Source organism: Eleutherodactylus coqui, chromosome 7 (assembly GCF_035609145.1).
Source record: "Eleutherodactylus coqui strain aEleCoq1 chromosome 7, aEleCoq1.hap1, whole genome shotgun sequence".
In the NCBI taxonomy this organism is placed as follows: domain Eukaryota; kingdom Metazoa; phylum Chordata; class Amphibia; order Anura; family Eleutherodactylidae; genus Eleutherodactylus; species Eleutherodactylus coqui.
In genome coordinates this window covers 211,935,993-211,951,297 of record NC_089843.1, presented here as the reverse complement: position 1 = coordinate 211,951,297, position 15,305 = coordinate 211,935,993, and the positions used below count along the sequence as shown (strand labels likewise).

Genomic DNA, 15,305 nt, shown 5'->3' with positions numbered 1-15,305 from the left:
TACATAGGAATGAAGACGTTCACCCCAAAATATATACCCCCATTTGTCCCGTGTTCAGAAACATATGCATTGTGGCCCTAATCTTCTGTCTGGATGCACAACGGGGCCTAAACTGAACGGAGCGTCAAACTTTAACTGTCTTTTGACTTTTACGTGACCGCCATTATCCATTGGATAATGGCGATCACGTGACCGAAGACTGTTCACCGCGGCCCCCCGTGACATCTCTAAGCTCTTGGCTACCTTTAGTAGCCAGGAGCAAGAAGATTTTAAATTTTCTTTTGCCCTCCCCAGCTTCTGCACTTGCGTCCGCCATTTTGGCGACGGGCGCATGCGCCAAAACTGGTGGAGGGTCCGCGGATAAGGATCCCTCAGGGAACCTCGCTGGTGGCCTTATTTAAGTAATTTCACCTCCCCTCACGGATCCGATCCGCGATGGGAGGTGAAAAATTTAGCTTTTTTTTTACTTTTACGTGATCGCCGTTATTCATTGGATAACAGCGATCACATGACTGGGAAACGCGTATTGTGGCCGCCCATGAAATCTCCAGGCTCTTGGCTACATTTAGTAGCCAGGTGCGGGTAGATTTTAAATTACCGCGCCAATCTGCGGCTTTTGCGCCTGCGTGCGCAAAAGCCGGGCAAAGTCCGCGGATAAATCTGGGGCTTAAGGTACCTAATTTCATCTCCCCTCATGGATATGATCCATGAGGGGAGATGAAACAAACTTTTTATCTTTTTTTTTTACACTTTTTAAACTTTTTTTTTACTTTTACATGATCGCTGCTATCCATTGGATAGCAGCGATCATGTGACCGGGAACTGCATACAGCGGCTCCCGGTGACAGCTCCCTGCTCTCGGCTACTCATTCTAGCCGGGAGCAGGGAGTTTTTAAATTTCCCGGGCCTCCCGGCTCTCTGCGCATGCGCGTGACGTAATTCGTCTGGCGCGCATGCGCAAACGCCGGCGGCAGTGCCGGGGAGAAGACCGAAGGATCCGGATGCTGCGGAGGACCGGGGGTGAGTACTCTCAGCTCCCCTTACGGATCCGATCCGTAAGGGGAGCTGAAACTTTAATTGTTTTTAACTCTGCATTGACTTTAACGCGATCGCCGGTATCCGGTGGATACCGGCGATCGCGTTACCGGGGGTGGGGTCCCGCGGCCCGGGATGACAGCTCCATGCTGTCGGCTACTTCCGGTAACTGGCAGCATGGAGCTATCACGTCCTGAGCCTGCAGGGCTGTCATTCCTAGAGGATGCATAAAACTACGTCCTCTAGGAATAAAGCCCAGCCGGCCAGGAAGTAGAATCCCGATGGGGCGGTCGTTAAGGGGTTAAAAGACAACGATGAGTCTTATCAGGACCACACGCTGAGTTCTCAGCAGGATACCGCTGATACTATTGTTTCAGCTGGTATCCCGCTCGGAGAACACAGCAGAAGTATGCAGAAGACAATGTTCCAGCTGTCTTCTGCATATCTCGCTTGGAGCACTCAGCGGGATACCAACTGAGCGCTCAAGAAACACAGCAGGAGTATGCAGAAGACAGCGCTCCAGCTGTGTTCTGCATACCCTGCTTGGAGCAGTCAGCTGCATATCAGTTGTGCGCTCCGAGAAGACAGCAGCTGTATGCAGAAGATAGCGGTCCAGCTTGTCTTCTGCATACAGCGTGAGCCTTCATTTACACACTTATGCAAAGTGAATGCTCAAAACTGTCACTCAAACTGAAGTTTGAGTGAATTTTGAGCGATCATCTTGCCGTGTAAATGCACACAACGATTCGCTCAAAAGATGTCTTTTGAACGAATTTTGAGCGAGAATCGTTGTGTCTAAATGGGCCCTTAGTGAAACGAGAGCCATCCACGTTCTGGAAAAGCCCATATTTATTTGGCCCATGAAAAATCTGAATATATGGGATTGGAGATGAATAACAATAACAGTAATTATAATTACACTCATGAGAAAAACGAAGTATGCCCTATTTGAATTGTTATGGCTTTACACATAAGGACAAAATAAAAAATATCTGGTCCTTAGAAGGTATTAAAAATAGATAAATGCAACAACACATGACATTTAGGGCTCTTTCACATGAGCGTAGCTAATTTCTGTCGGCTGTGTCACGGCCATTTGTGCGCTCGTTTAGACAGCCAAGGTCTGGCGCATTTACGCTGAGCCCGGATTGCCGTTGGGCCGGGGGAGACAGTTTAGCTCTGCTTTAACGGCATTAACCCTTTCCAATCCAATTTTGGATTCGGGGTTTCCTAAAAGGCTCTCTCTTTTTGCTGTTATACAAGGGTGCCATCTGCTGGCTTAAGCCAGTGTGTGTGCACCAGAGAGGCTCCAACAGCGGAGTGGCTGGCAATAGACGGTAAGAATACCCTGTCGGACATCTTCTGACACTGGAGCTGTACAAGCTTCAATCAGAATGTAGGAAGATGTCAGACAGTGGATTGGAATGTGGTTAATAATATACTCACATTTCTTTTCTATACCCATGCAGTAGTCCCCCATCTAGAAAAAAATGGTATAACTAACCTATTAGTCTACAGTTATTCATCCCATGGGCCAACTGAGTGGACTAAATATGGCATTGGTAATGTGATCCAGTACACAACATGAGACTGCTGATATTCTGGTAACACTGATCAGGTATCTAACAGGCGAACCATAGTTTACCGCTACATAGAATATATTCCTCCTCTGTCATGCACACGGATGCACGTTCTGAGCTTCTGTATGCATCACAGAGGACACAACACTCATGGCACCAAAATAATGTAACCGAGAAAATTGGCCACAGGATACAAAAATATCAGTGGCAGGCAGGCATTGTATGTCAGGAGTCAGATTTACTCATGTAAAGCATATTTAAGTATTCCAAGGTTCGGTCACAGTCTGGTGGATACATAATTTAGGCTCAATCTTATAACTTTGCAGGACAAGTTTCTATATACAAATATATACAATGGTTGGATGTGGTTGAGATAGTGGCTTCCCCAGCGTTTTCATAATGTCTGTAGAGACTGGGGTGTCCTGACTCTCCCGCGGTCTTTTTATTGCTCAATCTCTTAGTAACCTTGCTGTAGATCACTTGCAGAGAGTCTTCTCTTTACACCCACCTCTTAAGTCCTATAGGTTTTATGCATGCTTTACTGGACTTCTGCAGTTAGTCCATTGCAGCCTTCTTTTCACAATGCCCAGTCACTGTCCCGGAGATTTAGCTTCAATCCGTCTATCACACCGGCCACTCGGTGCTCCTTACACTACTGGAGTCTCTGTAGCTCAGATTCTGCTTTGCAACTGCATCACAGCCTTCTGACCTGACTCAAACAGGGATGTTCTTTCCATCCAGAGGGAATGCTCAATGGCACTTGTTGCCAAAGACACTTGTTCTTATGAACCCCTGTATGTCCTACCCACTAGAAACGTCTGAGCACTGCATCCTGATACCTCAGTCCGCCATCTAAGAAATAGGCAAAAAAAAAAAAAAAACATCCGCCAGTCCGATGATAACACCAAGGAAGGTATATCATTGACTTGAGAGATTAGGAAGGTAAACAAGTGGCTCAAGAGTTATGGCCCTTTTACATGCAAAGATAATCGCTCAAACAGCCGAAAGATTGAAATATTTAATGACGGTTTTGCATTAACTTTCACGCACAGATAACTACTCCATTTCCCTAATTAGCTAAAGTAAACTCAGTGGCAGTGCAGGAATGTATTTAGTACAAGGGACTATCTGCCCAGTGTGATTCCATTGTGTGAATCCATCATGGAGTCTTTTGAAACACTAAGCAAAATGCATTTAAATAAATGAATTTGCTCAGTCTATCAGTGGCTTTACCAATAGATTTTATGCGAGCTGAAATCCATCATTAAACAAAAAGTGCAGGACTGCCCGCATTTACACATAATGATTGTCACTCACTTTAGGCGTTTGACCAAATTTTGAGCGATAATCATTGTGTGTAAAAGGGCCTTTAGTATAGGAAGGAGGAATTTGGGTTTCTGGAGAACTGGGCTGACTTTACCGTTGCTACAGGTTCTACCTTAGGCATCAACTGCATTTCAATGGGGAGAGTGCAGGTGTGTTTGGAGAGAAGATGGCTAGAAGGTTAAAGGAGTGTTTAAAGTAGGGACTGGGAGGGCAACCATGGAGATAAAGGGGAACATAGTCCCAGATCACCGTATGCACTAAGTAATGAAAATAAGTGTGGATCCGTGAGAGGGGTTAGTACAGTTAGAACTGACAGTTAATAGGATGCATTTAATTAAAAAAAATAACCAAAAACATCTAAACTGAACAGTGACAAATGCTAGAAGTCTGACGAATAATGTGGAGGAACTGGAAGTAATATTGTCTGAGGAAAACTAGGACACAGAGGCAATAACTGAAACCAAGGTTGGAGGAAGGCTGGGACTGGGTGGTTAACTTTCAAGGTTGCAGTTTGTTTAGAAAGGATTGTAAAAAATGGAAAGGAGGAGGGGTTTGTCTTTATGCAAAATCCAGTTTACTGCCTAGACTGTAAGGAGATTAACATGTGGAGTCTCTAAGGGCAAAGAGTAGAGATGAGCGAGCGTACTCGCTAAGGGCAATTACTCGAGCGAGTATTGCCTTTTGCGAGTACCTGCCTGCTCGTCTCAAAAGATTCGGGTGCCGGCGGGGGAGAGCGGGGAGGAACAGGGGGAGGGGGGGAAGATCTCTCTCTCCCCCCCCACTCCCCCTCACTCTCGCAACTCACCGCTCACCCCCGCCGGCACCCAAATCTTTTGAGACGAGCGGGCAGGTACTCGCAAAAGGCACTACTCGTTCGAGTATTTGCCCTTAGCGAGTACGCTTGCTCATCTCTAGTAGAGAAATGTGGAGGAAAAAAAAGAGCAAATTAAAATCTGGGAAGCTGAAACATGCAGATCTCATAATGGTATCAAGTTTCTGTCAATAACTAAAGATAATTACTCACACAGGACCCAAATAAAAGGACAGTCGTTTTGGACCTAATATTAATCAACAGACCTGACAAAATAACAGGTGTGCAAGTTGGGGGGTACTTGTGAAATAGTGATCATCTATATATATAAAATTGAATGTATGTCTGTCTGTGTGCGTGCGTGCGTGTTTGTCCTTTATGCGCTACTACACCATTCATCCGATCGCCATGAAACTTTGGGAAGTTGTTGAGTACACTCCTGGGAAGATTATAGGCATAGTACAAATATCCTACGATAAATGGCGCGCGAGCGTCGTCGAAAGTTACGCCCCCCCCCACGTAGATCGAATAAGTAAGCCACCTGCTATTGTGATGTCATCACTGATGTCATCAACATCGGACGCCCTTGAACATGCCCCAACATGTTCTATAAAGCTGCATTGTGATGTCATTAAGGCTCTATTATGACACGTACAGCTTGGAACCACTAGAGCACGCCAGCCAATTACCATTGGAGTTGGAAGTGGGTAAACAAGTACTAGGATATCTTCCTAAGAAGCCACAGCAGCCGGATAAATTGTATGTTCCACCCAACGGCTATTTTATTCAGCCCGCAAGGGGGAAGCAGCGGCCTACAAAATCTAATTCTCTCATTTCCTGATGTCATAGATAGATAGATAGATAGATAGATAGATAGACTGTATGCAATAACCCTGATAGATAAATAGATAGATAGATAGATAGATAGACTGTATGCAATAACCCAGATAGATAGATAGATAGATAGATAGACAGACTGTATGCAATGACACGTACAGCTTGAAACCATAAATACTAGAGCACGCCAGCCATTTACAGTCAGTCTCCATTGAAGTTGGAAGTGGGCAAACATGTACTAGGCCAGTGATGGCGAACCTTTTAGGGACCGAGTGCCCAAACTACAACCCAAAACCCACTTATGTATCGCAAAGTGCCAACACGTCAGGGGGCGGGGCTTATCACAACGTATGATTTTACCCCCGTCGTTCTAAAAAGGACAAGGCTGTTTCAGAATAGACCGGGTGCAGATTCTGACTGCTTTTTAGACGCGGAAATACTGCAGAATGTCCTCAGCGGAGATTTCTGTGGAAAATTCTGCAGCATTTCCGCATCTAAAAAGCAGTCAAAATCTGCACCCGGTCTATTCTGAAAGAGCCCTGCCCATTTCTGCCACATGTACACATACCCCAGCGGTAATAGTGACACCTTCACCCCAGCGATAATAGTGACATCCCACAGCAGTAATAATAGTGACACTCCCCCCATTAGTAATAAGAGTGACATACCCCAGCGGTAAACCTCAGTGGTCGCTGCTGCCGTCATCTAGATATATAAAAACGTAGTATGTATGTATGTCTGTCTTCGCAGCAACGCGCGAACATGCCCCAACATGTTCTCATAAGCTGCATTGTGATGTCATTAAGGCTCTATTATGACACGTACAGCTTGGAACCACTAGAGCACGCCAGCCAATTACCATTGGAGTTGGAAGTGGGTAAACAAGTACTAGGATATCTTCCTAAGAAGCCACAGCAGCCGGATAAATTGTATGTTCCACCCAACGGCTATTTTATTCAGCCCGCAAGGGGGAAGCAGCGGCCTACAAAATCTCATTCAGGTAGGTAGGTTCAGTTCTTGGAGGTTGGGGAATGCTTATGGGCAAGGCCTTATGTCTCATCCCAACTCGATTATTCAATTCTAAGCGCAAAAGAATTAGCGTCCAAATTTTATGTACGGAATTTAATTCTCTCATTTCCCAATGTCATAGAAACTTGAAATTTGGCTCGAGCATTGATTATGTCATAAATAGGAAAAGTTAATGGGTCCCAACTCGATTATTCAATTCAAAGCGCCAAAGAATTAGCGTTCAAATTTTACGTACGGAATCTAATTCTCTCATTTCCTGATGTCATAGATAGATAGATAGATAGATAGATAGATAGATAGACTGTATGCAATAACCCAGATAGATAGATAGATAGATAGATAGACAGACTGTATGCAATGACACGTACAGCTTGGAACCATAAATACTAGAGCACGCCAGCCATTTACAGTCAGTCTCCATTGGAGTTGGAAGTGGGCAAACATGTACTAGGCTATCTTCCCAAGAAGCCACAGCAGCCGGATAAATTGGATGTTCCACACAACGGCTATTTTATTCAGCCTGCAAGGGGGAAGCAGCGGCCTACAAAACCTCAGTGGTCGCTGCTGCCGTCATCTAGATATATAAAAACGAAGTATGTATGTATGTCTGTCTTCGCAGCAACGCGCGACGGGTACGCTAGTAATATAATAAATTTCCACTTGTCTCTCAGCAGGGAGGTTTATCGAGGAGCTACACATCTACTAAACTTTAGGAAGGCAAAGTTTGATCGGCTTAGAGATGTCCTTATCCTTATCAGCTGGGACAATGTCCTCACAAATAAGAGTGCAGGGAGTAAATGGGAATTTTTAAAAAGCATTTTAAATACTCACTGTGAGCGATTCATACCTCACAAGAATAAATGGGTTAGGAATAGAAGAAAACCAATGTGGCTCAATAATATGAAAAGGGGGCAATAAACAACAAAAATAAAGTGTTTAAACACTAAAACAAGAAGGTAGCAAAGAAGCACTAAAAACCTATAAGGGAAAAAAATAAATTATGTAAAAAGCAGATAAAAGCAGCAAAGATGGAGACAGACTCATTGCCAAAGAGAGTAAAGTATATAAATAGCAAAAAAAGGAATATTAAAAATTGTGTGCCTGTTAAAAATAATGTAACAAAAATTGTAGAGGGTGATGAAGAAAAAGCAAAATTTATTAAATAGTTTAATCTCTGGTGTATTCACAGAGGAAAATAAAATACCAGGTGAAATGCAGAGTTGCAAAGTAAACTCTCCACTCAATGTCACCAGTCTAACCCAAGAAGAGATACCAAGCTGCCTTAAAGCTTAGTCACATGAGCGATATTCTCACGCGAGTTTTTTGCTATGCACACAAAACTCACGTGAATACTAAATCCAATCCTTTGAATGGATTTATTCAGTTAAGTCTTTTGGTTTTTTTTCCTCGCAGTATCAAACTTTATGAGACAAATGCACATTGGCAAGCACAATATCAGGCCACGTTTCTTGGCCAGATATTGCGCTCGCCCATGTGGATGTTGCCTTAAAAAAGATTAAAATAAACAAATCGCCGGGTCCCGATGGCAAACACCCCTGGTTCTCAGGCAATTAAGTAATGTGATAGACAGAACATTGTTTCTTATATTTAAGGAGTCTATAGTGAAGGGGTCTGTTCCACTGGATTATCACATAGCAAATGTGGTTCCAGTGTTCAAAAAGGGGTCAAAAAGTGAACCCAGAAACTAGGCTGGTAAGTCTGACTTCTATTGTGGGTACAATTTTTGAAGGTTTTTTTTCTTTTTAGAGATGCTATCCTGGAGTACCTAAATGAATATAGCTGTATAACTCTGTATCAGCATGGGTTTATAAGGGGTCATTCCTGTCAAACCAATTTGATCAGCTTCTAAGAGGAGGTTAGTTCTGAAATGCACCAGGGACAGTCATTGGATCCCATATATCTAGTTTAATACTGGGCCATATAAATGGTTGTTATATAAAATATACATGCTTGGTCTGGGTGAGAATGTGTGTAAGTTGTAACTGGTTAGTGATAGAAAGCAAAGGGGGTTATTAATGGTACATACTTTGATTGGGTCATTATTTCCAGTGGGGTACGTATTGGGCCCTAAAAGCGGCAAATGAGGTTTAACACTGATAAATGTAAGGTTCTGCATATGGGCAGGGAAATACATGTCACCATTACACATTAAACTGGTCAACAGTGGGCAAAATTGACATGGAAAAGGACTTGGGAATTTTAGTTAACTGTGATCTTAACTGGAGCAACCAGTGTCAGGCAGCTGCTGCCAAGGCAAGTAGGATCAATAGGACTCTCTCCATCATTATGATGGCATGGAAATCAGTGTCCACTTAGCCTGATAACAGTTGATGCAGGGAAAGCATTTGATAGGGTCCACTGGAGCTTCTTGGAGGCAACGCTATGGAAAATAGGTTTGGGTGATAGAGCAAGGGAATGGATCATGGCCCTGTATTAAAAACCCCTCGGCCAGAGTGAGGGTTAATGGATCCCTATCACAGCCCCTGGTAATAAGAAATGGAACCAGACAGGGATGCCGACTGTCACCCACACTTTATATACTAGCCATGGAATCACTGGCAAATGCCATAAGTAGTAATCCTGACATTAGAGGATTCAAAACGAGGACTTCTACTCAGAAACTGTCCCCATTTACAGATGACCTCTTAATCTATATAACCAACCCCAGAATTGATCTTCCTAATATTCTTAAGGAATTTGAACTATTTGGTAGACTAAGAAATTTTAAGGTCAATGCGCATAAATTCAAAATTCTGAATGTCACGTACCCATCAGAGGAAGTGTCCCAATTAAGTAAATCTTTTCCCTTCAGCTGGAGCTCGGACAATATAAAATATCAAGGTATTATTTTATCCTCGAACCCAGACCAGTTATATGAACTTAATTATATACCGGCGCTCTCCAAGTTAAAGAAAGATTTACAGCAGTGGCGGTCCCTTACGATGTCATGGTTTGGTCAGATCAATACCTTAAAGATGGACTCTCTCCCTAGATTCCTGTATTTATTCCAGACCCTCCACATTAGGCTCCCTAGGAAGTACATGCTTCGTATTGGTTGATTAGTAACAAAATTTGTTTGGGGGAAATCCAGATCGCGATTAAAATTCAAAGCATATACCAGAACGAAGAAAACAAGAGGAACGGGCTTGCCCGACTTTGACCTATACAATAAGGCGGTGATATGTAAGTGTGTCCTGGATATCCTTCACAATAGCAATACCAAAATGTGGGTGGCCATGGAACAGGACTCTGCCTCAGGGCAGGCCTTAGGTCTGTTCTGGATACCTAGGGGAGAAAATAGGAGGGGATTGAAACTATCATGACAAAAATTTGAGATGTTTGGGATGGTTTTGCAAGAAAGAAGGGTCTAGTGTCATGCCCAGGACAACTTACCCCATTAATAGGAAACCCTGGACTACCAATTCCATAGATAATTCATTGGTGACCAAACTAGGGGTCACGACGCCACGTATTAGGGATTTGCTGGGAAATGGGAACATTAAAATGCTACAAAACATCCTGGGATCCGGGGGGCTGGTGGCCAAAGCGTGGTTTCAGTACCTTCAAATTTGTAGTTACACCAGTTCCCTGGTCACAATGGCACTATTGAACAGGCCTTTGACGAGGTTTGAGGAGATGTGTTTGGCAGTAGTTCCGCCTAAAGCTGAGGTTTCCCTCTCATATCGCATTCTGCCAGTGGAGGAGACAAAAGACGAAGTAGTGGTGTTCAAATCGCAATGGGAAAGGGAATTGGGGAGCCCAATCTCTGAAGGAAATTGGGCAAAGGCTCTGACACTGAAACACAAATTATCCATTTCCAGTAAATTTCAGGAAATGAACTACAAGTTAGTCTCTCAATGGTACAGAACTCCATCTAAACTAGCTAAGATATATCCCCGGCTATCAGATAAATGCTGGAGATGCCTAGTAGAAGAAGGAACTTTCCTTAAGACGGCAAGACTTCAACAGAAAAAAAAAAACTAGGGGCCGATGGCCTGGCCCGCCGAGCACAGAGGAGATTCTCTTCTTTTCACTTCTTTTCTTTCTTTCACCTTTACCTTTGACACTTGATTGTTTCTTGCTATTCTCTGTTCTGATACTCTACTCTTACACAGGGAGGTCTTCCTTTCGAGGACAACCCCACTTTCTATTTTGTTGATGTTGGCTATATTTTTTATGTTCAGAAAAATGGATACTTCTATAGTGTAAGTTACACGACTAAGATTTCCTGCTGTTACTGTATGTAGAATAAATCATATATGTCAAAACGGTGAATGTACGACCAAATAAAATCCATTTGAACCATAAAAGAGTTTAAGAGGGGCCTGGACGCCTTTCTCGAGTGTACCAATATTATATTACAGCTACTGATTACATCGGAAGTGCCAGTAATTCAGGGATTATTCTGATTGCCAGGCTGAGTCGGGAAGGAATTTTTTTCTGTAAAGTGAAGAAAATTGGCTATTACCTTATTGGGTTTTTTTGCCTTTCTCTGAATCAACATTGCAGAATAATAGGCTAAATATATGGACAGATGTCTGTCTTATTTCAGTCTTAAATACTATGTTACTATGTTAATAGACAGCATAGTTTTTAGGACCTATTTCTTTAATATACGGTACAATTCAAAAAATTACTTTTATAAATCAGCTTTTATATATTTCATAACTTTTATACAATTTTTACAGTATTTTGAAAGTCTTACCTACTAAATCCCATTCTCCATTAGAAATATAATTGGAAATATCTGCTTCTAGCATCTGTAGATCAAGTAGCCAGCCGTTATGAGTCCAAGATCCAAATTTTAATTTGCACTTTTGAACATCAAAAGGAAACCATCGTACATCAATGTAACACGTGCTCTTCAAAATACCTGGAAAATGTAAATATATCATCACTATACAATTCACAGAGCAATGGTCCATAGAAACCTCATTGGAAATCCAATAACTTAAACATTTTTGACCTTCCAGGGATGGCTCCTGAAGATAAAGAGAGCAAATAAATACTTAAATTACGGCCCATTTAGATGCAACAATTATCCTCAAGATTTGCTCAAAGCCGTCTTTTGAGCTGTAATCGTTGTGTGTAAGGCCTTAGTCAGACGGGCGTTTTTTCGCGCGATTTGCGGATCGCATGACGGATGCGCATCCGCAAATCGCGTGACCGGTGCCCGAAAATCTGCTCCTAGCCGCGTTTCATTAGAAACGGGCCGGAGCTGTCCAGCGCATTGCATTCAATGGAGCCGGCAATACAGCCGGCTCCATTAAAAGCAATGCGCTGCGGGCGAGTGTGGGATGAATTGTCGGGAAGGGCTTAAATATATAAGCCCTTCCCTGCAATTCATCCAGAAATGTGTTAAAATAAAAAAAAGATATACATACTCACCTGCTCCCGGCAGCTGGAGTTCCGCGCGGCCGGCCAGCAGTGGGTGTGAAGGGGGTGTGAGTCAGACCTGCCCCCTGATTGGCTCTGCCCTTCCCTTCACACCCATTGCAGGCCGGCCACGCGGAACTCCGGCTGCCGGGAGCAGGTGAGTATGTATATTTTTTTATTTTAAAACTTTTCTGGATGAATTGCAGGGAAGGGCTTATATATTTAAGCCCTTCCCGACAATTCACCCCGCGCACGCCGGAAGCCCATTGCCTTTAATGGAGCCGGCTGTATTGCCGGCTCCATTGAATTCAATGGGCAAACATCGTTCTTCTCTGCCACAGCTGTTGCAGCTGTGGCAGAAAAGAATGATTTGTCTTCTATATGTTCTCAATGGGGTCGGCGCTGCTGCCGCCGGCCCCATTGAGAGCATATAGAGAAGAGAATAGGAATCGCAGATAGGTGCGATCTGCGATTTCTGTTCTATAATTTATCGGACGAGCGCATAAAAAGCGCTCATGTGTCCGATACCATTGCAAAGCAATGGTTTTATAAAATCGCCGGACGCATGCGCAAATCGTGCGAAAAAACGCCCATCTGACTAAGGCCTAAACGTGCGCCCATTGAGCATTTTTCGTTACCTATTCGTTCATTATTGTCTTTCAGTCCGCTTAAAATCCATCGTTCAGCAGTTTGCTTTTCTTTGATTTAAATGACATTCATTCAGCCGTTCAGTGATTTGATGGGAGTGTTTAATCGTTTGGCAGAGCTGGCTAAAGGCAGCGTGATTGGCTGTCGGTAGGACAAAGCTTTGATTTTAACACGAACGCCTAGTGCTCAACCATTGGCCGTGCCATTGTGACTAGAGATGAGCGAGTATACTCACTAAGGGACTACTCGCTCGGGTAATGTGCCTTAGCCGAGTATCTCCCCACTCGTCCCTAAAGATTTGGGGGCTGCCGTGGCTGACAGGTGAGTTGCGGCGGGGAGCGGGGGGGGGGGGGAGAGAGGAAGAGAGAGATCTCCCCTCCGTTCCTCCCCGCCCCCCTGCCGGCCCCCGAATCTTTTGGGACGAGCAGGGAGATACTCGGCTAAGGCACATTACTCAAGCGAGTATACTCGCTCATCTCTAGTTGTGACGTACCCTGCGAGCGGCAACCAGGTCTCGGACGTGTCCAGGTCTCGGATTCACGGATTATTAATATTTAGGCTCGCGCAGATTTCGTTACTAGATTTTAGGTCACTAATAGGTGAATACACAAAACTACAGGTATTTTTGACACGGATGACCCAGAGATTATTTACATTCCAATGACAAAAATACTATTGTTTGTACCACCTAGTTTTTTTCATATAACTCTTTCGCAATTCCTTACCGTAGATCGCCTGTAAGGGGCGCCTTTTTTTTTAACTTTTATATTAAAGACATCTAGTTTCTTTCTGTTACTGCTAAACAGCTAGGTGTTTTTTAAAGACAAGATGAGCGCACCCACGATTTTCACAAGCCGATACAAAGAAGCTCTTTTTTTTCCTTCACTGAATGCACGCACCTTTCAAACAAACGATCGCTCAATTATCATTTAATGCAAACGCTACACAATCTAACGACTGACATGCCCGGCCGCTACGTCCATTTTCCAATGATTTTCGTTAGGTTAAAACATCCATCTTTAAAAGCAAAACCAAGGCGCACTTTTGATCGTTATAGCGAATTTCGAGCGATGATCGTTGTGTCTAAATGCCCCTTAGATTAAAAAAAAAAAAACCCCATCTGTTCTCTATTTTGCACTCATTTTCTGCTTTCACATCATATGACCAGTACATTGACAACACTCTGTACCTTGCAGTTATTGGGGCATATTTATGAAAAGTATCATAAAGAAATCGGCTTTCCTTGTCCATAACAACCAATCACAGTGCAGCTTTCATTTCGTATTCTACTCTTAAAAATGAAATTTGCCCCATTTGACCAGGAGGCCAGAAGAAAAGTGCAGAATACACAGCCTGGAGGGGCCAAGCTACAGTACTGGATTCTTTACAGCAGAGGTACGTGAAAAAAAACTGGTGAACTTCTTTATTGAGGTCACCAAACTTCTGGGGTACCTGTTTGTGGGGTTTGAAATTTTTAACCCTATCATCATTTCCAGGATACAGAGATTAGGTGAAACAATGACTCCTTACAGCCACTAAAACCATCATATATGCTTCAAGCTGAACTGCATTCAAGAAGCACTTATCACATCTTTGTATGGCCTCCTGAAAATTGATAAATGCTGTAAGTGACGGACAACCATGAAATAATTTTAGTGCATAGTAAGATCTATCAACAACAGGTAACCTTCTAACAACTACTGGATTTTTTTTACACTGCAAAAAGTAAAGCAAAAGTAAGTGATAATGAGGGATCTATTATAAAGATGTTAGATTTTATAAATGCCATCTATATACCAAATGCATGGTGGAGCCTCATGTTGATTATATTATTATAATTGATAATCCATAAGAATGTAATGTATCTCGGCGGCTACTAATGTTTGGAGCATTGTGGCCATGAAAATAAAATTAATTACCTTTCCACTTTACAAAATGGACATAACTTTGCTTGAAGTCACCATTGAGAACCTTTCTCTCTATAACTGGAAGCACCTTGGTCTGACTTGTGTCCGTCAGTTGTGGGAGGATGGCCACCTTCTACCATTTCCAGATCTGGTCTATGAATTTAATATTCCTAGATCTGATTTCCTCAAACACTTACAAATCACCCATTTACTAAGATCATTCCCGCCTCCTGCGAGAATGAACGTGCCCTCTAAACTGGACGCCTGGCTCTTATCACTACAGGGTTCCAACAACGGTCCATCCACTTGCTATGCTATATTAAACCAGCCTCAAAAGCAGTCCCATGGGAATTATCAACAAAAAATGGGAAGATGATCTAAAAAACACAAATCTCTGATAATCAATGGCATGAGGCATACTCCATAATCAGCTCTATTTCTAAATGGGCTAACCATTTTGAAAATTCCCTTAAGATACAATATAGATGGTACTTAACTCCTACACTATTAAACAAATTGTCTCCTCGCTTCTCTGGTTGTTGCTGGAGATGCGAGACAAAAGACGGATCACTGTGGTGGGGCTGCCCATATGTCTCCGGTCTCTGGGGCCAGGTTTTTCAGCTCATAACAAATTTTAGTGGTATTCAGTTTGCTCCCAATCCGGCTCTGGCCCTATTAAACCTTTACAATCCAATTTTGGATTCAGGGTTTTCCTAGGGGGCTTTTCTGCCATTA

General features: G+C 43.1%; 1 protein-coding gene across 1 annotated transcript in view; it reads right to left on the bottom strand.

The window, feature by feature from the left end:
* The window catches only part of LOC136573667 (neuronal acetylcholine receptor subunit alpha-7-like), a 132,611-nt gene that overhangs the window by 65,158 nt on the left and 52,148 nt on the right, over nt 1-15,305 (bottom strand). The window contains exon 6 of the mRNA XM_066574928.1: nt 11,345-11,512. Coding sequence (XP_066431025.1) covers nt 11,345-11,512 — 168 coding nt within the window. The remainder of the gene's footprint in view (nt 1-11,344; nt 11,513-15,305) is intronic.